This window comes from Geotrypetes seraphini, chromosome 10 (assembly GCF_902459505.1).
Source record: "Geotrypetes seraphini chromosome 10, aGeoSer1.1, whole genome shotgun sequence".
Classification (NCBI taxonomy): Eukaryota; Metazoa; Chordata; class Amphibia; order Gymnophiona; family Dermophiidae; genus Geotrypetes; species Geotrypetes seraphini.
This window is the reverse complement of record NC_047093.1, coordinates 111751675-111775292: the sequence shown is the minus strand read 5'-3', so window position 1 is coordinate 111775292 and position 23618 is coordinate 111751675. Positions and strand designations below refer to the sequence as shown.

Below are 23618 nucleotides of genomic sequence, written 5' to 3'. Positions count from 1 at the left end.
CTCATGTACTGACATAATGCATCTTTATTGTAACCCATGTACTGACATAATGCATCTTTATTGTAACCCACCTGTATCCCTTGCACTGACAAAATGCATCTTTATAGTAAACCACTTCCCTAGCAACAGGGGCCAAAGGGGAGGACCTGGACATAATTGGAATTACAGAAACCTGGTGGACAGAGGAAAAACAATGGGATGTGGCGCTGCCGGGGTACAAGCTCTACAGGAGGGACAGGACCCACAAGAAGGGGGGAGGCATAGCACTATATATAAAGGACTCTATTTGCTCGGTCGGGATGGATATGGCATCGAAGGCAGAGGGGCTGGAATCGCTATGGGTCAAATTGCCGGCAAACAAGGGTGCAGGCATAAAACTGGGGCTGTACTATCGCCCACCTGGTACGCCAGAAGGAGTCGGACACGACTTGGAAGCTGAACTGAGGCAGGAATGCAGGACTGGAAAGGTAACAGTGATGGGGGACTTCAACTACCCGGGGATAGACTGGAGTACGGGTCACTCCAACTGCACTAGGGAAACAGGATTTGTAGAAACTGTGAGGGACTGCTTCATGGAGCAGCTGGTCAGGGAACCGACGCGAGGGGGTGCCACTCTTGACCTCATCCTAAACGGATTAGGGGGGCCTGCAAGAGGGGTAGAAGTGGGAGGACCACTAGGCAACAGTGATCACAACGCGATCAGATTCACATTAGAAAGGGGGACACCCATAGTAAGGAGGACCGCAACAACTGCGCTCAACTTCAGGAAAGGAAACTATGTTGCTATGAGGGAAATGGTGGGGAGGAAGCTCAGAAACATCTTTAGGATGGAGACTGTAGGAAGCGCCAGGTCCCTATTCAGGGACACCCTGTAGGAAGCACAAAGAATGTACGTCCCCAGTTTCAGGAAAGGCTGCAAGAACAAACGGTCAAAGGACCCGGTTTGGATGTCAACTGAAGTAAAGAGGGCAATTAACGACAAAAAAATATCCTTCCGGAGATGGAAAAAGGACCCAACGGAGGAAAATCACCAGGCGCACAGGAAATGCCAAAAGGAATGCCACCGAGAGGTTAGAAAAGCAAAAGGGGAATACGAAGAGGGGCTGGCCAGGGAGGCGAAAAACTTCAAGGCATTCTTCAGTTACGTAAAGGGGAAGCGACCAGCGAGAGAGGAGGTGGGGCCGTTGAACGACGGGGATAGGAAGGGAGTGATTAAGGAGGATAAAGAGGTAGCTGAGAGGTTGAACACGTTCTTCTCGTCAGTTTTCACGAGCGAAGACACATCTAATATACCAGACTCGGAGGAGCTCATGAGTGGGGAACAGGCAGAAAAATTGGAGCACATAGAGGTAAGTAAGGAGGATGTCCTGAAACAGATAGACAGGTTAAAATGCGGCAAATCACCAGGCCCAGACGGGATCCACCCAAGGGTTCTGAAGGAACTAAGACAAGAAATAGCGGGCACAATCCAACATGTTTGCAACCTATCCTTAAAAACTGGAGAGGTACCAGAGGACTGGAAATTGGCGAATGTCACACCTATCTTCAAGAAGGGATCAAGGGGTGACCCCGGGAACTACAGGCCGGTGAGCCTGACTTCAATTATAGGGAAGATGGCGGAAGCTATGATCAAGGACGGCATTTGCGAACACATCGAGAGGAATGGCCTACTGAGAACAAGCCAGCACGGATTCTGTAAAGGAAGGTCGTGCCTAACGAATCTTCTGTACTTCTTTGAGGGAATAAGCAGTAGGGTGGACAATGGGGAACCCATAGACATCATTTACCTTGATTTTCAAAAGGCTTTCGACAAGGTACCACATGAAAGGCTGCTTAGGAAACTGTGGAACCACGGGGTGGGAGGGGATGTGCACAGATGGATCAAGCAGAGGGTCGGAGTAAAGGGCCAATATTCTGACTGTCGGGGAGTCACGAGCGGTGTGCCACAGGGATCGGTGCTGGGGCCGTTACTCTTCAACATATTTATCAATGACCTGGAAAAGGAAGCAAAGTGCGAGGTTATAAAATTTGCAGACGATACCAAACTGTGCGGCAGAGTTAGGTCCAGGGAGGAGTGTGAGGACCTGCAAAGGGACCTGGACAAGCTGGAAGACTAGGCAAACAAATGGCAAATGCGCTTTAACGTGGAAAAATGCAAGGTCATGCATATAGGGAAAAAGAACCCGTTGTTCAACTACAAATTGGGGGGGGGCATTGTTGGGAGACAGCAGACTCGAGAGAGACTTGGGTGTACTGGTGGATGCATCACTGAAGCCATCTGCACAGTGCGCAGCAGCCTCAAAAAAAGCCAACAGGATGCTGGGCATCATAAAGAGGGGCATAACAACCAGGACGCGGGAAGTCATCATGCCATTGTATCGAGCGATGGTGCGTCCGCATCTGGAGTACTGCGTTCAGTATTGGTCGCCGCACCTCAAGAAGGACATGGCGGTACTTGAGAGAGTCCAAAGGAGAGCAACAAAACTGGTAAGAGGGCTGGAACACTGCCCATACGCCGAGAGGTTGGATAGGCTGGGGCTCTTCTCTCTGGAAAAAAGGAGGCTCAGGGGAGATATGATAGAGACCTTCAAGATCATGAGGGGCATAGAGAGGGTGGATAGGGACAGATTCTTCAGACTGAGGGGGACAACAGGTACGAGGGGCATTCGGAGAAACTGAAGGGAGATAGGTTCAAAACAAATGCGAGGAAGTTTTTCTTCACCCAAAGGGTCGTGGACACTTGGAATGCGCTACCGGAGGAAGTGATCAGGCAGAGTACAGTGCAGGAATTCAAACAGGGTTTGGACGGATTCCTGAGGGATAAAGGGATCGTGGGATACTGAGAGAAGTGCTGGGATGTAACACAAGTATAGAAAACTAAACAGGTAATAAGTATAGTATAGAAAGCCAAGCAGGTCGTGCATGTGCAAGGCCGGAGGGTTAGGACTTCGATGGGAAATTAGGACTTAAATGAGAAACCAGGGTGGCAAGGGGGCCCCTTCTTGTGATTCAGACAGGTCGTGACCTGTTGGGCCGCCGCGGGAACGGACTGCTGGGCAGGATGGACCTATGGTCTGACCCGGCGGAGGCACTGCTTATGTTCTTATGTAACAGCAGCAGATGAATCCAGAGACCAATAATCCAGATAGCCCACATCTACCAGCAGGCGGAGATAGAGAAACTGATTAACAGGTGGTCCTATTGGCTGGCACTCCTCCTGTTTATTCAGTATGCTCTATCTCCCAGCAGGGGAAAGTCGCTATTCAACTAGCTCCTGGATTCTGGCTGTGACTGGAAACTCATTTTCTCCTGTTGAGATTTTCTCTTCAGTGAGCTTACGATTCTATCTCTCCTGTTGAGATTTTCTCTTCAATGAGCTTACAATTAATTCTATTTCTCCTATTAAGATTTTTCTCTTCAGTGAGACAGGGGTGTCCGGCTGAATGGTGCCGGCTTTAGGGGTTACACCTGGGCCCCCCCCAGGTCCCTGCCTCACCCTCCCTCCTATGATAGAGGGTCTATCTGGGTCTCTATTTTTCTTCTTACCCTGACAAAAAAAAAAAAAAAAGAGAGACTGCATTTGTTTTCCATGATTGGGTACTCTCAATGGTGCTCAACCTGTTCCTAACGGCGTCTGACAGCCCTGTAAGCCGGGTTGTGAGTATGCCTTTTTTGCCTTGCAATTGCAAGTTATATTTTCTGGTTGTTGGTGTTGTGTTTGGTGCTTCGGGGGACACGGTGGCTGTGCGGTCGCATGGTTCGCCTGATGTTTAATTTATTTCTCATCCGCTAAGCTTTGGTGAGCGGTACATATTTTTTGCAGCTTGTGGAGGCTAATTTTCTTTTTTTGCATATTTTTGAGTGGAGTGAGCCCCCGTGTTATAGTTTGGGCTCGGTTGGAGGAGCCGCTGCCTTCCTGCGCGTGGGAAACGTATGGTGTTTTCCTGTGTGGGTCGGGGGGGGGTGTCCTCGCATTTGCAGCCTGTTTCGCTGAGGCAGCCCTTCGCTTGGCATGTGCCGCGGCTGTGGTCGGGGTGCTACAGGGTGGACACTGTTTGTGGAGCCCCTGCCTTTCCGTGGGCTGGTGGATTGCAATGGTGCTCCGACGCTGGCGCTGCGGCATTCTTGTGGTCTGTTTCAGCGGCTTCTTTCTCTCTGCGCCTTCCACGGTCTCCCTGTTTTTCTCTCACAGTTGCATGGGGCCGGCAAAACAGGCAATGCTTGTTCTCTTGCTCGGCTGAGCGCGTCACAGCGTGGCTTGAGTTTCCCGCTTGCCGCAGCTGTGTTTGATTCTCCGGCTGAGAGCCGCGGTCTTTCGGTGAGCAAAAGACTAGCGCTCCTGCAATGGGGGGAGGGCGCCACAGCGTTCAGTGGTTTCTCTGGTAGCTGGCTTATATGGGCTCTGCCGTGGCTTCTATGCCTTCGAGGTCAGATGCGGCGGAAGTTGCTTGCAGTTTTCTCCTGCTTTCATGAGATATTGGGGCCCAATGTGTGGCGGTCTTCCGAGTTGATTGATTTGCCGCGCTGACGTTATCTCCTGTGGGAATCTCTGCAGACCCATTAGAATGTGGTTTGGCTCTATACTTCACCACCCAGTTTCGGCTTCCCTCCGTACTGGGTTGGTAGAAGCCGTGTCTCAAGGTACTACTTGGGTCAGTCGCAGGAGAGTTCCCAGATTTTTTTTTCTTTCGGGGCTCTCTTCATCTCTCTCGAGGTCTCCAATGGGTGACACTATGTAAGTTTGGCGGTTTCCTTACTATTGGTGCCATTGATGCTGCGCTGACTGTGTCTGGTAGCACTATTGAACTGCCCTTTGAAGTGGTTTTAGGGGCATATTGGCTATTTCCGATTTCCATCGGGCGTGACTATCTTTTTCTGTATAGCGTTCCAGGATCTACGGCCGGGGTGTCCCATCGTTTGCCTTCCCTGGGCCACATTGAACTGCACACACGCTGTCAGCTCTTTCAGCTTTCTCATGGATGGGGAGCTGTCATATGGGCAGGTCACGACGCTTTTGTCTGATACCTGTTAAGTTGCTGTTGTTTTCCAAAGGGCGGTAGGTGCAGCATCTTGATTGCATCTAGTACGTATTCCCTTTATAGGCCATACGTCTTTCGCTCCCGTTGTATGGAGTTAGTACTGTTTTCATGGGTTACATTACGAACCTTGATTTTTTTCCTAGGAGAATTTCTTTCTTCTTCCAGTTCCTGCAGTGCTCATCCTGCCGTTTACTGTCCTCTTGCGCTTCATTCTGAGGGGATCTTGACTTCTTCCAAGGCCTCGTCAGGCTTTCTCATGAGGGAGTAGTCGCTATACTGTCAGGTCAGGGGGTTGTGCACATTTTTCAGGATGCTTGCACCTTTGCATCCTCCTCAGGTTTCCAGTTCGTTCATGGAGTCTCTCTGTTTTGTGTTTCTCTTTGAAGTGTTACTGGTCCTCAGGACGGTTCTTGTAGTTCTTAGGGAACCATTTAATGCATGGTGGCCAAGACGGGGGCATTGGGCAGGCTGGATCCCATTCTGCTGCATTAGTTCTCAGGGTTACACATTTCTGCTGGCAACCTGGGAGTGTATTTACATTTTCTCTATGGACTCAGAATCGGCACTAGGTTTGCCTGCCTCTCTTGGAGCGGCGCTTTCAGTTTTGGCACATGCCATTTCGCCTACCCAAGGATTCACAAGCGTTTTAGATGCTGTGAGCGGTGGTTCCGTTTTGGCGCTGCCAGGTGATTCATCTAATTTCTTCTTGACTGCCTGCTTGATTCGGACGACTTCCAGTCGGGCCATTTGACTGACACGAAAAGGGTGGTTTCTTTTCCTCAGTTCCTTACACGTGCATCTTCGAATTTGCAGCGCTCTTTTCTCCTGTACTATTTATAGGTATATCGGGATGATGTTTTTATTCATATAGGAGAGACATGTGTTTCTTTCCGGAGACTTGGGCGTGGGGTCTCGGTCTCAGATTGGCATTCTTCTTCGCTTACCATGTCCAAGAGTATGGGATTCTGTACAGGGCCGATCCTATTTAATATTTATATCAATGACCTGGAAGACGGAATATCCAGTGAGATCATTAAGTTTGCAGACGACACAAAGCTATGCCGGGCAATCAGATCGCAGGAGGATAGCGAGGAACTCCAGAGCGACTTGTATCAGTTAGAGAAATGGGCAGATCAATGGCAGATGAAGTTCAACGTGGAGAAATGCAAAGTAATGCATTTAGGTAGTAAGAATAAGGAATACGAGTATAGAATGTCAGGCGCAACTCTGGGTAAGAGCGAACAAGAAAAGGACCTGGGTGTACTGATAGATAGGACCCTGAAGCCGTCGGCACAATGCGCGGCAGCGGCAAAGAAAGCAAACAGAATGTTAGGCATGATAAAGAAAGGAATCACGAGTAGATCGGAGAAAGTCATAATACCGCTTTATAGAGCAATGGTCAGACCACACTTGGAATACTGTGTCCAACATTGGTCTCCCAACCTAAAGAAGGATATAAAACTGTTAGAGAGGGTGCAGAGACGAGCAACGAAGTTAATAAGAGGTATGGAGAACTTGGAATATGAGGAACGACTCAAGAAACTAGGACTGTTCTCCCTTGAGAAGAGAAGGCTGCGAGGGGACATGATCGAGACGTTCAAAATGCTGAAAGGCATCGATAAAATAGAGCAGGAAAATAAATTATTTACATTGTCCAACATGACACGGACAAGAGGACATGGTTTGAAGCTAAGGGGGGACAAGTCCAGGACAAATGTCAGGAAGTTCTGTTTTACGCAGCGAGTGGTAGACGCCTGGAATGCTCTCCCAAAGGAGGTTATCAAGGAATCCACTGTGCTGGGATTCAAAGGCAAATTAGATGCACATCTCCTTATGAGAGGCATAGAGGGATATGGGTGACTAAAACTACATCAGGTGTATACCTGACTGGGCCTCCGCGTGTGCGGATCGCCGGACTTGATGGACCATGGGTCTGATCCGGAGATGGCAGTTCTTATGTTCTTATGTTCTTATGTTCTAGGATCCATATTGCTGACTCCACTGGGAACTTTGGCTTGCTATCCCCTTCTGATGCTACAGCTGTCACTTTGGTTCTGGTGGTTCCCAGTATCTCAGGGTTCCAATTATTTGGTATGCTCCTCCTGCATCGCTCTGTATGATTTGATGGCTCAGCGAGATTTCTCTTTTTGAGGCATGCCTCGGTCTTTGCTGGACTAGCTCATGACCACCGACCATTCCGGGCTGTCGGGTTGGGGGGCTCGATGGCTTCCTTCCTCAGCTCCATGAGTCTGGTCTTCAGAGGCGACTCAGTACTTGTTCATTCTTCTGCTCTTGAGCAGGGTCAGGCTACCTTTCTGGAGCTTCAGATCATTCTTCTGGAATGCCGCTGAGGGTCCTTTTGGTCAGTATTAGGATGGGGGTATTTCTCTACAGCTTGGGCAGTAGGTGTTGTACTTGGTTGGCAGGTGAAGTTGTTCTGCTTCAATGGGTGTACTCTCAACTTTATCTTCTGTTGGCAGATCCTTTTCTGGATCAGGATGTGAGTTTGGATAGACTTTATCTTCGCGGAATCTAAGCATGGCACATTTCTTGTATGTTACAGTGTACGGCGCTGTGTGCGCTCGGGAAAGTGTGCATGTTAGTAATTGTGTAATCTTCTGCATCCTGGATGTTGAGATTTGTGGCTCGGGCGTTCTAGCTCTTTTTATGGACGTGAGATCTCCTGGAACTAGACCTCATGGCCTCGTCTCTCAATTCTAAGCTTCCTAGCTTCTTCGGCTGGCCCGGGGAGTGAGAGTTAGAGGGGGTTGCTGCGTGGCTCCTTTTTCGCCTCTGCCTTCTCTTTTTCAGTGTTTTCCGCTGGCTGATGACAGCTTGGATTTGCCATCTCAAGCTCACTTTCTGGGCACTGTATTTGTAGAATCTCTGGATTGGCGGCGCCATCCTTACTATGCGGATTTGATGTGTCTTTCGACAGTCGGACTAAGAAGTTTCCTGGTATCTCCGGCTTTGCTCGCCTAGGGTCCGATCTCCATGGATATTTGTACTATTTTAGTATTACGACCTAGCTTTTTGGAAAGGTCTTGGCTGACGTGTAAGGTTATGAGAAGCAGGTTGTTTCTTCTTTTATCCAGGTGCTACGGACGTCTTCTCCTGTGGCTTCTGCTTCCTTCTGGAGGTTTTTCCTTTCTTGGGTGCTTCTTAGCGTTTGAACCACTCCAGAGTTCCTTTTTGGGAACGAGTGTATTGCCGAGGGCTTAGCGTTCAATTCCCTTTGGCTTCCAGTGCCGTTCTTGGCTTGTTACAAGGGCTTGGTATATTGCTCTTCGCTTACTTCTCAGCTTCATGTAGTTCAGTTCCTACACAGAGTGCGGTATATTCATGCACCTCTTAGGAAGCCCAGTTTGGAGTACAATCTTCACGTACTTCTTCTCAGTTTTCCGAAGGCTTCATTTCATCCTTGTCTTTTGGGACTCTGAAGGGCTGTGCCGTTGCTCATGATGTTTCTTGTGGCCATGGTTTCAGCTCTGCAGTTTTCTATGTTGCAGGCCTTGTTCAGCGGGGATTCCTATTTCTGATTTCCGAAATATGGGGTATCAGTTCGGATGGTACCACTATTTCCTTCTGTGGGGGTGTCATCCTTTCTTTTCTGTCACGCTCACTTTTCCTTCGTTCTTCCTGGGAGGTGAACTTGGGAGCAGTGCTTTTATTCACGGCATTTTTTTAGTACGTACGTAGCGTTCTCCACGAGCTCAATTTCTAATGACTTTTAGTTGTCGATATCTCCGTTTTTGTATTCTTCAAGGGACGCCTCAAACATATGGCGGCGTCCGAAGCCTCCATCGCTCGATGGGTCTGGGAGGACATTCTTTATGCTTACTTGCTGGCAGGGAAGCGGTTGGCGAAAGAACTTCATGACCATTCCGCTGGAGCAATGGCTACTTCTTGGGCTCGGCCCAGAGGTTTTTTCCTTGGAGGAGATTTGTCTCGCGGCTACTTGGTCTTCTGAGAGTGCTTTCTCTCCGCATTTCTGCTTGGATGTGGGGACGCATGCGGTAGGGGCGTTTTGTGCTTCGGTTGTTGCGGAGGCGGCATTTGCTTCCCACCCAGATTGAGGATTGTTTTGCTACATCCTATTGGTCTCTGGATTCATCTGCTGCTGTTGCTAGGGAAGGAAAAATTATGTTCTTAACAGTTAATTTTCTTTCCCTTAGACGCAGCAGATGAATCCAGAGCCCCACCCTTTCTGGTTATTGTCTCTCGGTTTTCTCTTTTGCAACTTTCGCAGTTTGTTATTTTGGCGGGTTGTTTTCTGTATTATTGCATTTTGAGATTTATTATGGGAAAGAAGTTTTTTACATGCTATGCCTATTGATGGTTACGGATGCTTGGGCAAGGAGCTATACTGGATAAACAGGAGGAGTGCCAGCCAATAGGACCACCTGTTAATCAGTTTCTCTATCTCCGCCTGCTGGTAGATGTGGGCTACCCCATTGGTCTCTGGATTCATCTGCTTCGTCTAAGGCAGGGGTGTCCAATGTCGGTCCTCGAGGGCCGCAATCCAGTCGGGTTTTCAGGATTTCCCCAATGAATATGCATTGAAAGCAGTGCATGCAAATAGATCTCATGCATATTCATTGGGGAAATCCTGAAAACCCGACTGGATTGCGGCCCTCGAGGACCGACATTGGACGCCCCTGGTCTAAGGGAAAGAAAATTAACAGGTAAGAACATAATTTTTCCTTGTATTGTAATCCACTTGTATCCCATGTACTGACAAAATGTATCTTTACTGTAATCCACTCGTATCCCATGTACTGACAAAATGTATCTTTACTGTAACCCACTCGTATCCCATGTACTGACAAAATGTATCTTTACTGTAACCCACTCGCATCCCATGTACTGACTAAACGTATCTCTATTGTAAACCGTTTGTATCCCATGTACTGTCAAAATGTATCTTTATTGTAAACCGCTTCGAACTTCACGGTATAGCAGTATATAAGAAATAAATTATTATTATTATTATTATATTATTAAAGGCAAACAGTTTTGCAGATTGAATGAATCCTTATTGGGAGACCCAAAAGTATGCAAGGAGATCCACTCCACTATTGCAGCCTATCTTAGTCACAATGAAGTTAGTGATGAAATTTTATGGGATGCTCTTAAAGTAGTAGGGGAGTGTTTTAATTAAATGGGGGGCTTGAAAAAAGACTTCAAAATATCCGGTTGTTGCATTTGAGGGAGAGGTTGATCCATCTAGAGCTCCAACATAAATCTTGGGCAGACCCTCGAGTGGGAGTTCTTGCAGAAAATATGGTCAGAGCTTCAGAAATATCAGTTAGAGGAACTTGATTATCTAGGTCTAGTTCCATGCTGGCTTGTTAACATTAGGAAAAAGCAGGCGTAATATACTCTTCAGGAGATTTGGGAACCTAGGTATGGGGTGTGCAAGTGCATTACACAGTTTTTTGGAAGGGAGCATTTAAGTGTTATAGCATATATGTGCAAAGGACATGGACATGTATGACTTTTACTTGTGCGCGCAACTTACAAAATATTAGAAATGCATGTACTGCATAGTGCACCTAGGCCTGCCATAGACCTGGTGCAAGTGGGCAATCCTAAATGTAGGTGCATCAGTTCTTTAAAAGAATCTTGGTGTCAATATACTGTGTTAGAATTGGTACTTGGTGCACAGCATCAATGTGCCTAATTTGAAGTGCCAAGTTAACAGCAGTAGAAGCTTCCCTTAACCTGTGTTGTAGATATAGCTTCCTCAGATTCATTGAACTATTAGGCAGATCTGTAGGACACTGCAATTCTGACTGACTATTATTATTTTCATCTATGAAAGATACAAAAGTCAAGAAATCCCAGTGCAAATCTTTTAACTATCAGATTGCAGGAATTTGGAACTCAATTCCTGCGAAGATCTGAACTGCTACTATGTATACTATGTTCCACAAATATCTGAAAGCATGGATCGTTCAAAAATTTATGTGAGGAGCTTAATGTGAGCTAGATTTCACATTGAAGGTCTACTTGGTGTAACGATAATGCAACCTGCTGCCTATGAAAATGCCATTTGCAATTCACTGTTTTAAGAAATCTCTACTATATATTGTATGTATGTATGTATGTATTTCTTTATTTCTAAAATTTCTTGACCGCCTATAACTAAGCGGTTAAAAGAATAAAACATTCATAATGGTTCAGAGGACAACATACATAAAATACTTTCAATGCACCACAATCAGGCTATATAAGTTCTATGTAGAAACATAGAAACAGACAGCAGATAAGGGCCACGGCCCATCAAGTCTGCCCAACCCAATAGCCCTCCCATACCTTTCCCTGTGAAGAGATCCCACTGACGATCCCATTTTGTCTTAAAATCAGGCACGCTGCTGGCCTCAATTACCTGTAGCGGAAGATTATTCCAGCGATCAACCACCCTTTTGGTGAAGAAGTATTTCCTGGTGTCACCGTGTAGTTTCCCCACCCCTGATGCCGTGTAGTTTCCCACCCCCGATGCCCTCTTGTTGCCATGGGGCCTTTGAAAAAGAAGATATCCTCTTCCACCTCAATACAGCCCGTGAGATATTTGAACGTCTCGATCATGTCTCCCCTTTCTCTGCGTTCTTCAAGTGAGTACAGCTGCAATTTATTCAGCCGTTCCTCATACGGGAGAACCTTGAGTCCCGAGACCATCCGGGTGGCCATTCGCTGGACCGACTCAAGTCTCGGCACATCTTTGCGATAATGCGGCCTCCAGAATTGTACACAGTATTCCAGATGGGGTCTCAAAGGCATAATGACTTCGTGCTTACGGCTGACGAAACTCCTACGTATACAACCTATGATTTGTCTAGCCTTAGATGAAGCTTTCTCCACTTGCTTGGCAGTCTTCATGTCCTCACTGATGATCACCCCTAAGTCACGTTCTGCTACAGTCCTCGCTAGGAACTCACCATTAAGGGTGTAAGTCTTGCATAGATTTTGGCTGCCAAGGTGCATGACTTTACATTTTTCGGTATTGAAACTTAGTTGCCAGGACCTGGACCAGCGCTCCAGTAGGAGTAGGTCGTGCACCATACTGTCAGGCATTGAGTTATCGACAGGCACTGTTTTTTTGTCTGTTGTGTTCTTGCCTACTACATTGCATAGTTTGGTGTCATTGGCGAATAGCGTTATTTTACCTCAAAGCCCCTCAGCCAAGTCCCTTATGAAGATGTTGAAAAGGATCGGGCCCAAGACCGAGCCCTGCGGCACTCCACTGATCATCTCTGTTGTTTCGAAGGGGGTGCTGTTCACCACCACCCTCTGAAGCCTACCTCCAAGCCAGTCCCCAACCCATGCTGTCAATGTGTCTCCCAATCCTATAGAGCTCATCTTGCTCAACAACCTGCGGTGTGGTACGCTATCGAATGTTTTGCTGAAGTCCAAGTATACGATGTCCAGAGACTCCCCAACATCCAGCTTCCCCGTCACCCAGTCAAGAAGCTGATTAGGTTGGATTGGCAGGACCTCCCCTTGGTAAATCCATGTTGACGGGTATCTCGTAGATTCTCCTCATTCAGGATCGTATCCAATTGGCGTTTGATTAGAGTTTGCATTAGCTTGCTCACTATTGATGTGAGACTGTAGTTTGCAGCCTTCTTCCTGCATCCTTTTTTGTGGAGTGGAATGACTTTAGCCGTTTTCCAGTCCAATGGGACTCTACCTGTACTAAGGGAGAGATTGAAGAGCGCGAATAGCGGTTCCGCCAAGACGTCACTAAGCTCTGGGGTGTTGGTTGTCTGGCCTCATTGCTTTGTTAACCTTGAGTTTAGACAGCTCACAGTGGACAGTGCTGGGCATAAACTCGAAATTTCAAAACGGGTCCACCGAGCTATCCCTTGTCTGCAGCTGAGGGCCGGATCCCGGCGCCTCACGGGTGAAGACTGAGCAGAAGTATTCATTTAAAAGTTTAGCTTTTTCGGAGTCTGATTCTACATAGTTCCCGTCTGGTTTCCTAAGGCGTACTATCCCGCCTGTGTTTCTGTTTCTGTCGCCAATATAACTGAAGAAGGATTTATCACCCTTCTTAATGTTCTTCGCTAGATTCTCCTCCATTCGGAATTTGGCCTCTCTGACCGCTGTTTTGACAGTTTTGATAGTCTTCTCTAGATTCCTGCTTCCCTGAATGTTTGTAAGAGATTAACGCTCTTTTCTTTTCTTTTATGAGGTCTGAGATCTCTGCAGAGAACCACTGTGGCTTATTGTTTCTTCGCCGTTTACTTGCTTCTTGTATGGTAGCTTTCAGAGTTGACCACATTACTTCTACATTATCTGTTTCTGCTCTGTTTAGCAGCGCCTGATGGATGAAATCCCCCATGCCCTCGAAGTTGGTGTCCTTGAAGCTGAGGACCTTGGTTAATGTGTTAGATTTGGCGAAACCTTTCCTTAGATTGAACCATACCATGTTGTGGTCACTGGAGGCCAACGTGTTGCCCACCGAGACTTCTGTGACACTTTCTCCATTGTAATGTTAATGCTATTTGTAACCTGCCTAGAAATCCACTCTGCAAGGATTCTGCGGGATATAAGACTGCATATAACATAACGTTATCAGAAAGTCTTAGTGTACATTCATATTAAAAATCAAACAAATATGTAAATACATAAGAAATCATCTAAAATATATAACATAAAGCTGCAGTTAAGACTGTAACAAAACTGCAATTCTCAAATGAACCATTTTTTTTAAACCTTTATTTGTATAACTAGGTCTTTTGTAAAAAATTATTTGATGGAGCTTTTTATAATTCAGAGGCCCAGCAATTCCAAACATTCTGTAGCGTAGACTATCTTCTTGAATTAAAGGAAAAGGAAGGAACATCTAACAATCTAGCATCTCAGCATTTGAGAAAGTTTATAAAATTTTAAGACTGAATTGTATAGTTTGTTTACCCTTGTCCAGGTTCTATAAAGGCCTAAAGATTCAAAGTGCATTGACTTTGCCTAGTCTTTTAGTTTAAGTATAGTAAACGTAGAAAACATAAAATTTGCTTAAGTGTTTTCATTTAAAACATATGGTATGAATACAATGCAGGCTCATTATTGTTAATTAATTCTTCTCACTACCCAATTTATATTTTAAATGAGGTTTCTTTTACTGTTTTGTGTTTCTTTATAGCTTTTGCGGAAATGCATTTTGCAGATGAGCTGCCCTGTTGTAGAAGGCTCCCTTGGAAGTCCTCCTTTTGAGAAACCTAATATTGAACAGGTAATGCTACCAATAGGAAACTGAGCTTTTGTTGTAATGCAGCTCTTTAACTGTACACTGTTTCAGGTAACTTATTGCCATGACCAGACTGCAAAGAAACAATATGGTCTTTAAAGAAAAGTACAGCCTTCTGTAGCCCTTGTGGGAGTATTTTACATTACTCAGGTGCCACTGCTAAGAATGCCTTGTTTTGCCATCTCACTATCCTGATTCTTTTAATTTTAAATCCAGATACTTGGTGCCATTATCCATATAGGTAGTGGTTTGAATATACAGATAGTATCGTAACCATGCTGGCATAAACCTGATTTCAGAGAGAACGGACAGGGCCACCAGTGAGTGACCTCTATCAGAATTGGGCACTTAGAAAACTGGATGTTCTCCAAGGACAAGCAGGATTGAGAATTCCTACTCATGTCACTAGCAAAGCCTGTTGCAGGAAACAGTATCTCATCAACTTTTTTCCATCTGCTGCTGTCTTGTGGTATCTTCTCAGTCTATGGAATTTTGTTTGTTTACTAGCCAAAGGGAAGGAGAGTGAAAAATACATAATCTGAGCAACTACAGACCCGTGAGTCTTACGTCGGTTCCTGGGAAGATGGTTGAAGCATTAATTAAGGATAGCATAGTGCAACACCTGGAAAATCATGATCTGATGAGAGCTAGTCAACACGGTTTCAGGAAGGGGAAGTCATGTTTGACAAATTTGCTTCAATTTTTTGAGAAGGTGAACCAACAAATTGATAGCGGAGAACCGGTGGATATCGTATACTTGGACTTCCAGAAAGCGTTCGACAAGGTACCACACGCAAGGCTTCTGAGGAAACTACAAAGCCATGGAATAGAAGGGGATATACTAAGATGGATAGGCAAATGGCTGGAGAACAGATTGCAGAGGGTGGACATAAATGGGAAGTTCTTGGATTGGGAGAAGGTGACGAGCGGCGTGCCCCAGGGCTCGGTTCTTGGGCCCATCTTATTCAATATATTCATAAATGACCTAGAAGAGGAAACAAGAAGTAACATAATCAAGTTTGCAGATGATACAAAACTATGTTGGGCAGTTGGGTCGAAAATGGACAGAGATGCACTTCAAAGAGATTTGAACCAACTAGAGAAATGGGCGGAAAAGTGGCAGATGAAATTTAATATAGAAAAATGCAAAGTGATGCACCTGGGCAGAAAAAACAAAGAACAAGAATATAAAATGTTAGGTGTAACATTGGGCAAGAGTGAACAAGAAAGGGACCTGGGGGTACTGATAGACAGGACCCTGAAGCCGTTGGCTCAATGTGCAGCAGCAGCAAAGAAAGCAAACAGGATGTTGGGCATGATAAAGAAGGGCATCATGAGTAGATCGGCGGACGTCATAATGCCGCTTTATAGAGCAATGGTCAGACCACACTTGGAATACTGTGTCCAACACTGGTCTCCCTATCTAAAGAAGGATATAACCCTGCTGGAGAGGGTGCAGAGATGAGCCACGAAGCTAATAAAAGGTGTGGAGAATTTGAGCTACAAAGAACGCCTCGAAAAATTGGGATTGTTCATCCTCCAGAAGAGAAGGCTGCGTGGGGATATGATAGAGACTTTTAAAATACTAAAAGGTTTCGACAAAATAGAGCAAGAAACTTCGTTATTCACATTGTCAAAAGTGACTCGAACAAGAGGTCATGGACTGAAACTGAGGGGCGGCAGACTCAGGACTAATGTCAGGAAGTTCTGCTTCACACAGCGAGTGGTGGACGCTTGGAATGCTCTCCCGGAGGAGGTTGTGACAGAGACCACCATTCTGGGATTCAAGGGCAAGTTGGATGCACACCTTCTTGCAAATCACATTGAGGGATACGGATGAACAAGGTGTCCATTAGGGAACACCTAGCTTAGCCTCCGCGTGTGCGGGTCGCCGGACGAGATGAACCTAAGGTCTGATCCGGTGAAGGCATTTCTTATGTCCTTATGTTCTATTGAAATGGCATTAAGAGCTTCTGCAGTACTTGGCATCTGCAGACTCATCTGGTTGCAGGCCTCAGACTTCAGACAAGATCTGCTAATGTGCTCTCCTAATGTGCTTGCTAATGTGCTCTGCTGTGGGGAGAATTTCTTCAGAGAAAAGATTCAGTAAGTACTTTTCTTTCATCAAGCAGCATATTGATGCCTTTAATCCTCTACAGGCACACTTCCAACCTGTCCCCTTATCCAGAAAGTATCAAAGTGGAAGGCATAGGAGGTCCTATTACTCTCATAGACATAAGTAATCTCCTCCCTCCTGCACATCCTAGTCTCAGCAGGGTTTCTCGTTCTTTTCCCAGACAGAAGAGGGCTGAGAAATTTCAGTCTACATCACAGTCAAAATGAGGGACAGGATTTTGACTGCCTCAGTAAGACTAGACATCATTTATCTCGACTTCCAAAAAGCCTTTGACAAGGTACCCCATGAGCGGCTACTTAGGAAGCTGTGGAACCATGAGGTGGAAGGGGATGTATACAGATGGGTTAAACACTGGTTGGCAGGCAGAAAGCAAAGGGTTGGAGTGAAGGGCCACTACTTGGATTGGAGGAGGGTCACGAGCGGTGTTCCGCAGGGGTCGGTACTCGGACTGCTGCTGTTCAATGTATTTATTAATGACCTAGAAACAGGGACGAAATGTGAAGTTATAAAATTTGCGGATGACACTAAACTCTGTAGCAGGGTTAGAACTGCGGAGGAATGTGAAGACCTACAAAGGGACCTGAACAAACTGGAGGAGTGGGCGAATAAATGGCAGATGAACTTCAATGTAGAGAAATGCAAGGTCATGCATATAGGGAAAAAGAACCCGATGTTCAGCTACAAAATGGGGGAATTAGTTCTAGGGAAAAGTAACCTTGAAAAAGACTTGAGTGTGCTGGTGGATACAACAATGAAGTCAACGGCACAATGCGCAGCAGCCTAAAAGAAAGCAAACAGAATGTTGGGTATTATTAAGAAGGATATTACAACCAGAACGAAGGAAGTCATCATGCCGCTGTATCGTGCGATGGTGCGTCCGCATCTGGAGTACTGTGTCCGATATTGGTCACCGTACCTTAAGAAGGACATGGTGATACTTGAGAGAGTTCAGAGAAGAGCGACAAGAATGATAAAGGGTATGGAAAACCTTTCATAAGCAGACAGGTTAGAAAGGCTGGAGCTCTTCTCCCTGGAGAAGCGGAGTCTTAGAGGAGACATGATATAGAGACTTACAAGATCATGAAGGGCATAGAGAAGGTGGAGAGGGACAGATTCTTCAGAACCACAAGAACAAGGGGGCGCTCGGAGAAATTGAAAGGGGACAGGTTAGAACCAATGCTAGGAAATTCTTTTTCACCCAGAGGGTGGTGGGCACCTGGAATGCGCTTCCGGAGGTTGTGATAGGACAGAGTACATTACGGGGTTTCAAAGAAGGATTGGATAAATTCCTGAAGGATACGGGGATTGAGGGATACAGATAGAGGTAGAGATAGGATTATGAAAGGGTATAGATAGAAGGATAAAGGGGATTGAAGGGTTTTAGACAAAGGATCACCTTACAGGTCATGGACCTCATTCCCTCTCCCAACTTTTTCTTCCTCTTTCCATGCCCCCTCCCTTTTCTTTCTGTCTCCCTTCCCCCCTTTCTTTCTGTTTCCCTTCTTTCTTTCTGTCTCTGTGCCGGGGGTTCTTTCTATCTCCCTGCCTGCCCCCTTTCTTTCTTTCTTTCTCCCTGCCCTCCCCCAAGCCACTGCTGCCGCCATCATGGAATAGGCCCCCAAGCCACCACCACCCTAAGCTCTTCCTGCATCCAATATTTCTTCCCTTTGTTCAGCATACTGTATGCTTCCTCTCCTCCAGACCTCATTCCCTCCCCCAACTTTTTCTTCCTTTCTCCCTGCCCCCCTTTCTTTCTTTCTGTCTCCCTTCTTTCTTTCTGTCTCCCTGCCGGGGGTTCTATCTGTCTTCCTGCCTGCCCCCTTTCTTTCTTTCTGTCTCCCCTTTCTTTCTGTCTATCTCCCTTCTTTCTTTCTGTCTCCCTGCCCTCCCCCAAGTCACTGCCGCCACCATTGTGGAACAAGCCACCGCCGCACCAAGCTCTCCCTGCTTCCCGACACAGAAGCGTCGGCTGACCAGCATTCCTCTTCCCGACGTCAATTCTGACATCAGAAAGGAAGTTCCAGGCCAGCCAATCGCTGCCTGGCTGGCCTGGAACTTCCTCTCCAACGTCAGAATTGACGGGGAGAGGAAGGCTGATCGGACCAGTAGAATGTGAAGGCAATGCGAGTCTATCACCGAGCCCGGGATGGGCTCTACGATCGACTCATGTTGCCTTTGCGATCGACCTTTTGGGCACCCCTGCTCTAGGGTAAACATATTCAGGGCTTCCAGTCTCTCCTCATATGTGTTTTGGCGCAAACTTTCTATCATTTTTGTTGCCCTCCTCTGGACCGCTTCAAGTCTTCTTATGTCCTTTGTCAGATACAGTCTCCAAAACTGAACACAATACTCAAGTGGGGCCTCACTATCTTCATCTGGCAGACCAGCCTCCAAATTGCCCAACAGTTATGTGTCAGTGTGGTCAAACCCGTTCCATCATGGGAAGGAGGGCAGGGATTATGTTTGTTTATTAATATTTGATATACCGCTCCGCTCCAATATATCACAGACCTAAGCGGTTACAAATAAAATTAGGTACTTAGAACTTCCCTATCTGTCCCGAAGGCTCACAATCTAGCTTAAAGTACCTGAGTAACAATTATTGAAATAGTAAAGATATAACAAAAGTCCAAGAATGGTGAGGGAAGGGTACAATTTACATAATACAAAAGAAAAATTAAAAGAATAAAATTAAAAAGAATAAAGAATAAAATTAAAATAAATAAATAAAAAAACCTCAGAGTCTCAAAGCAAGAAGTCCTTTAGGCTCTAAACATTGGCTGAAGGTGATAACTGGATCCCAATCATGGGCGAGGGCTAATGGCTGAAGATTGTAGGACAACATTTGTGGGCTCTCCCTCCACAGACTCCCTGAAATCCGATGCACCATCGTCTGACACCAGGTCCAGCCAACTCCAGCATCCGATCCTCCACTTTTGGCCCCAACCAGCTGTTTTCTCTCCTCTCTCTGCCACCTGAATTGAATCCTGGTCGGTCTGTGGTGTAAAGTGGCTCTTCAGAAGCACCGCCTCCGAGCTCACTCTGATGTGTCGTCGTCCTCTCAACCAGCCTGACTCCAACGGTGGAAAATCTTGTTCTTCAGCAGCGCCTCTTGATTTGAGGGAAGAGAGAGAGAGCCGCCGCCACCCGTGAAGAGGAGCTTCATGCAAAAAATACCACTGTCTGAGGTGAACTGCGTTCCAGCAGCGGGAGCCCACTCCACCATTGGCATGCTGATGTTGCGTCTCTCTGCGCTCTGATTTCCTTCCTTTCCCTTTCCACCAGCCCCGGGCCACAAACCATCCAAGCAGGTCTGACAGGTTGAGCTGCGCCACCAAAGAGTCAAAGGAGCCCAACTCCAATCCCTCCATCCAAGCTGGCAACTCAGAATCGCCACTGTTAAACCTGAAATGGGTAATTTTGTGATACCTTCCCAGAGCGGATGGACAGTTGTGGCTTTACTTATAGTTTTCGCTTTTATTGATTCACATATTTCACATATTCCACACTCAAGAGAGCTCCAGGGATGTATCACAAACATTATCCATTTCGGGTTTAACTTGTGTCAACTTTGATCCAGGAGTTGGTTCTCCATATTAGAGTTGTGATAACTGAGGACTCTCTTTCACATTTAATTATTACTTCTGGTATTACATCTTTTGCCACACGTCCTTCCTTATTTCTCTTATATCTCTATATATAAAAGGCTAACTCGCGCATGCGCACTCCTATCAGCGTGCTTCCGTGATCCGTATGTCCGTGGCCGGCAAGAGTGCACATGCAAGCTTACAACAGCCCGCACTCACGGTCTGGCAGGCTCACTACAGTTTTTCGCAGTGGCGGCTCACCTGCTCCGCCTTCCTCTTCCTGCCAGTGTCAGCCGGGCTCACTCCTGGCAGCCCTGAACCTGTTCTCCGTTCCTCGCACGACGGGCCAGTGAGTGGCGCGGTGGGGGCAATGCAGGTGGAGACTGTTGTTGGCGGCGACTCTTGGCGTCGGAGACGGAGGGAAGGGGGGTGGGAGGCAAGAAGTTCGGCAGCATAAACGCAAATTGTTTGCAGTGCGAGCAGGAGGAGGGTGAGACCGAAGCCATTACTCCGGAGTTTTACAGCGAGATCCCGGAATACACCCTCCCCTACGAGCAGGCATAGGAAAGGGGTGTGGCAAAGGGGGAAAGCAAGGAAAGGCTGCCCAATCTCCTGTGGGGACCTGATGTGTCCGTCCGTGGCCGCGGATTCAGGCGTATGCGCCAGTTAGGGAGTGGCGCTGGCGGCGGATGGCGGAAGGAGGGCTCATGGTCCTGCCGCCGCTGCCACTCCTGTTCACAGCAAGTCGCCGACTCCCCCCCCTTCCCGCAACAACCGCTACCACTCCTGTTCAAAGCGGCCTGCTGAGGTTAGCGGCCGGCTGTAACGAACCTCGCAGGCCGCTCTCCACATGGTAGCACGTTCCCTCTGACGCGATCGCCTCAGAGGGAACATGCTACCGAGTTGGAGAGCGGCCTGCGAGGTTCGTTACAGCCGGCCGCGAACAGCAGGCCGCTTTGAACAGGAGCGGTTGCGGGAGGGGGGGGGGCGTTTTAACAGGAGGAGTCGCCGAAAAAAACCTTCAGCCGCAGCAGGCCAGCACGTGGGAAGGAAAGGGGGAGGGGCCGAACGGAGCAGGGCAGCTCAAGGTAAGAAGGGAATGGGGGGTGGGTGAAAATGCTTCTACTACTCAGCAGGGACCTGGAGGGGAAGGGAAATACCGCTGCTGCTTCTGCAGAGGAAAGTGGTGGTGGGGGAGAGAAGGGAATGGGGGGGTGGGTGGGGGAAAATGCTGCTACTACTTCTCAGGGATCTGGAGGGGAAGGGAAATATCACAGCTGCTTCTGCAAAAGAAAGTGGGGGGGGGAGAGAAGGGAATGGGGGGTGGGGGAAAATGCTGCTACTGCTTCAGCAAGGACCTGGAGGGGAAGAGAAATACGCTGCTGCTTCTGCAAAGGAAAGTGGGGGGGAGAGAAGGGAATGGGGGTGGGTGGGGGGAAATGCTGCTACTACTTCACAGGGATTTGGAGGGGAAGGGAAATATCACTGTTGCTTCTGCAAAGGAAAGTGGGGGGGGGGGGGGGAGACACAGAAAGAAATACAGACAGACAAAGGAGGCTAGGGAGAGAGACAGACAGAAATAAAGACAGACAGGGGACCAGAGAGAGACAGAAAAAAAGACAGACAGACAAAGGGTGCCAGGGAGAGAGAGAGAGAAAAATTGCAGGAGGGAGAGAGACAGAAAGAAAGGAAGAAAGAGACAGGAGCAGGGAGAGAGACATAAATAAAGAAAGACAGACAGCCATATATTCTAGCACCCGTTAATGTAACGGGCTTAAACACTAGTATATATATATATTTTTTTAAAGAATACACTTTGGTACCTTCTGAATCTAAAGAACATATGCTCATAAGAACATAAAAATAGCCACACGGTGTCAGACCAATGATCCATCTAGCCCAGTATACTGTTGCCACAGTGGCCAATTCAGGTCATAAATACTGATCCCAGGGCAAGTATTGGCTTCCCCCACAATAGTAGACTATGGACTTTACCTTCAGTATCTTGTCCAAACCTTTTTTAACCCATCTACATTAACTCACTTGAAAATACATCCAACTTCTAAATAACATAAGAACATAAGCAGTGCCTCCGCTAGGTCAGACCTGAGGTTCATCGCGCCCAGCAGCCCACTCATGCGGCGGCCCAACAGGTCCAGGACCTGTGTAGTAATCCTCTATCTATACCCTTCTATTCCCTTTTCCAGCAGGAAATTGTCAAATCCTTTCTTAAACCCCAGTATGTCCTCTGGAAGCGCATTCCAGATGTCTACCACACGTTGGGTAAAGAAGAACTTCCTAGCATTTGTTTTGAATCTGTCCCCTTTCAACTTTTCCGAATGCCCTCTTGTTCTTTTATTTTTTGAAAGTTTGAAGAATCTGTCCCTCTCTACTCTCTCTATGCCCTTCATGATCTTGTAATTCTCTATCATATCCCCTCTAAGTCTCCTCTTCTCCAGGGAAAAGAGACCCAGTTTCTCCAATCTCTTAGCGTATGAAAGGTTTTCCATCCCTTTAATCAGACGTGTCGCTCTCCTCTGAACCCTCTCGAGTAACGCCATATCCTTCTTAAGGTACGGTGATCAATATTGGATGCAGTACCGTATTTTCTCGCATATAACGCGCGCGTTATACGTGGTTTTTACGTACCGCGCATACCCTTGCGTGTTATACGTGTGAGCGCGTTGTACAAAATTTTTTTTCATACTTCCCCCCCCCGACGTCTGATTCACCCCCCCCCCCCGCAGGACCGCTCGCACCCCCACCCCGAAGGACCGCTCGCACGCACCCGCACCCCCACCCCGAAGGACAGCTCGCACGCATTCCCACCCGCACCCTGAAGGACCGCTCGCACCCCCACAGCCTCCCGACCCCCCCATCATGTAGAAGCTCCTACCGGTGTCCTACTGCTTCCTCTTGGCGATCCCGACACGATCGGGGCAAGAGGGAGCTCAAGCCCTCTTGCCCCCCCCGACTCCCCGACACGATCGGGGCAAAAGGGAGCCCAAGCCCTCTTGCCCCGCCGACTCCCTAACTGCCCGACAATATCGGGCCAGGAGGGAGCCCAAACCCTCCTGGCCACGGCGACCCTCTACCCCCACCCCGCACTACATTATAGGCAGGAGGGATCCCAGGCCCTCCTGCCCTCGACGCAAACCCCCCTCCCCCCAACAACCGCCCCCCCAAAGAACCTCCAATCTCCCCGCAGGAGACCCCCACCCCCCTTCCCCATACCTTTGTGTAGTTGGCCGGACAGACGGGAGTCAAACTCGCCTGTCCTGCAGGCAGCCAACGACGGAATGAGGCCGGATTGACTCTTCCGTCCCAAAGCTCCGCCTACTGGTGGGGCCTAAGGCGCCTGGGCCAATCAGAATAGGCCCGGGATCCTTAGGTCCCACCTGGGGGCGGGGCCTGAGGCACATGGGCCCAACCCGACCATGTGCCCAAGGCCCCGCCCCCAGGAGGGACCTAAGGCTCCCGGGCCTATTCTGATTGGCCCAGGCGCCTTAGGCCCCACCAGTAGGCGGAGCTTTGGGACGGATGGGCCAATCCGGCCTCATTCCGTCGTTGGCTGCCTGCCGGACAGGCGAGTTTGACTCCCG

The 23618-nt window shown here is 47.7% G+C and overlaps 1 protein-coding gene across 3 annotated transcripts in view; it reads left to right on the top strand.

The window, feature by feature from the left end:
- The window catches only part of KAT2A (lysine acetyltransferase 2A), a 380318-nt gene that overhangs the window by 89877 nt on the left and 266823 nt on the right, over nt 1-23618 (top strand). For all 3 annotated transcript variants that reach the window (XM_033960567.1, XM_033960566.1, XM_033960568.1), the window contains exon 4: nt 14188-14277. In XM_033960567.1, coding sequence (XP_033816458.1) covers nt 14188-14277 — 90 coding nt within the window. The remainder of the gene's footprint in view (nt 1-14187; nt 14278-23618) is intronic.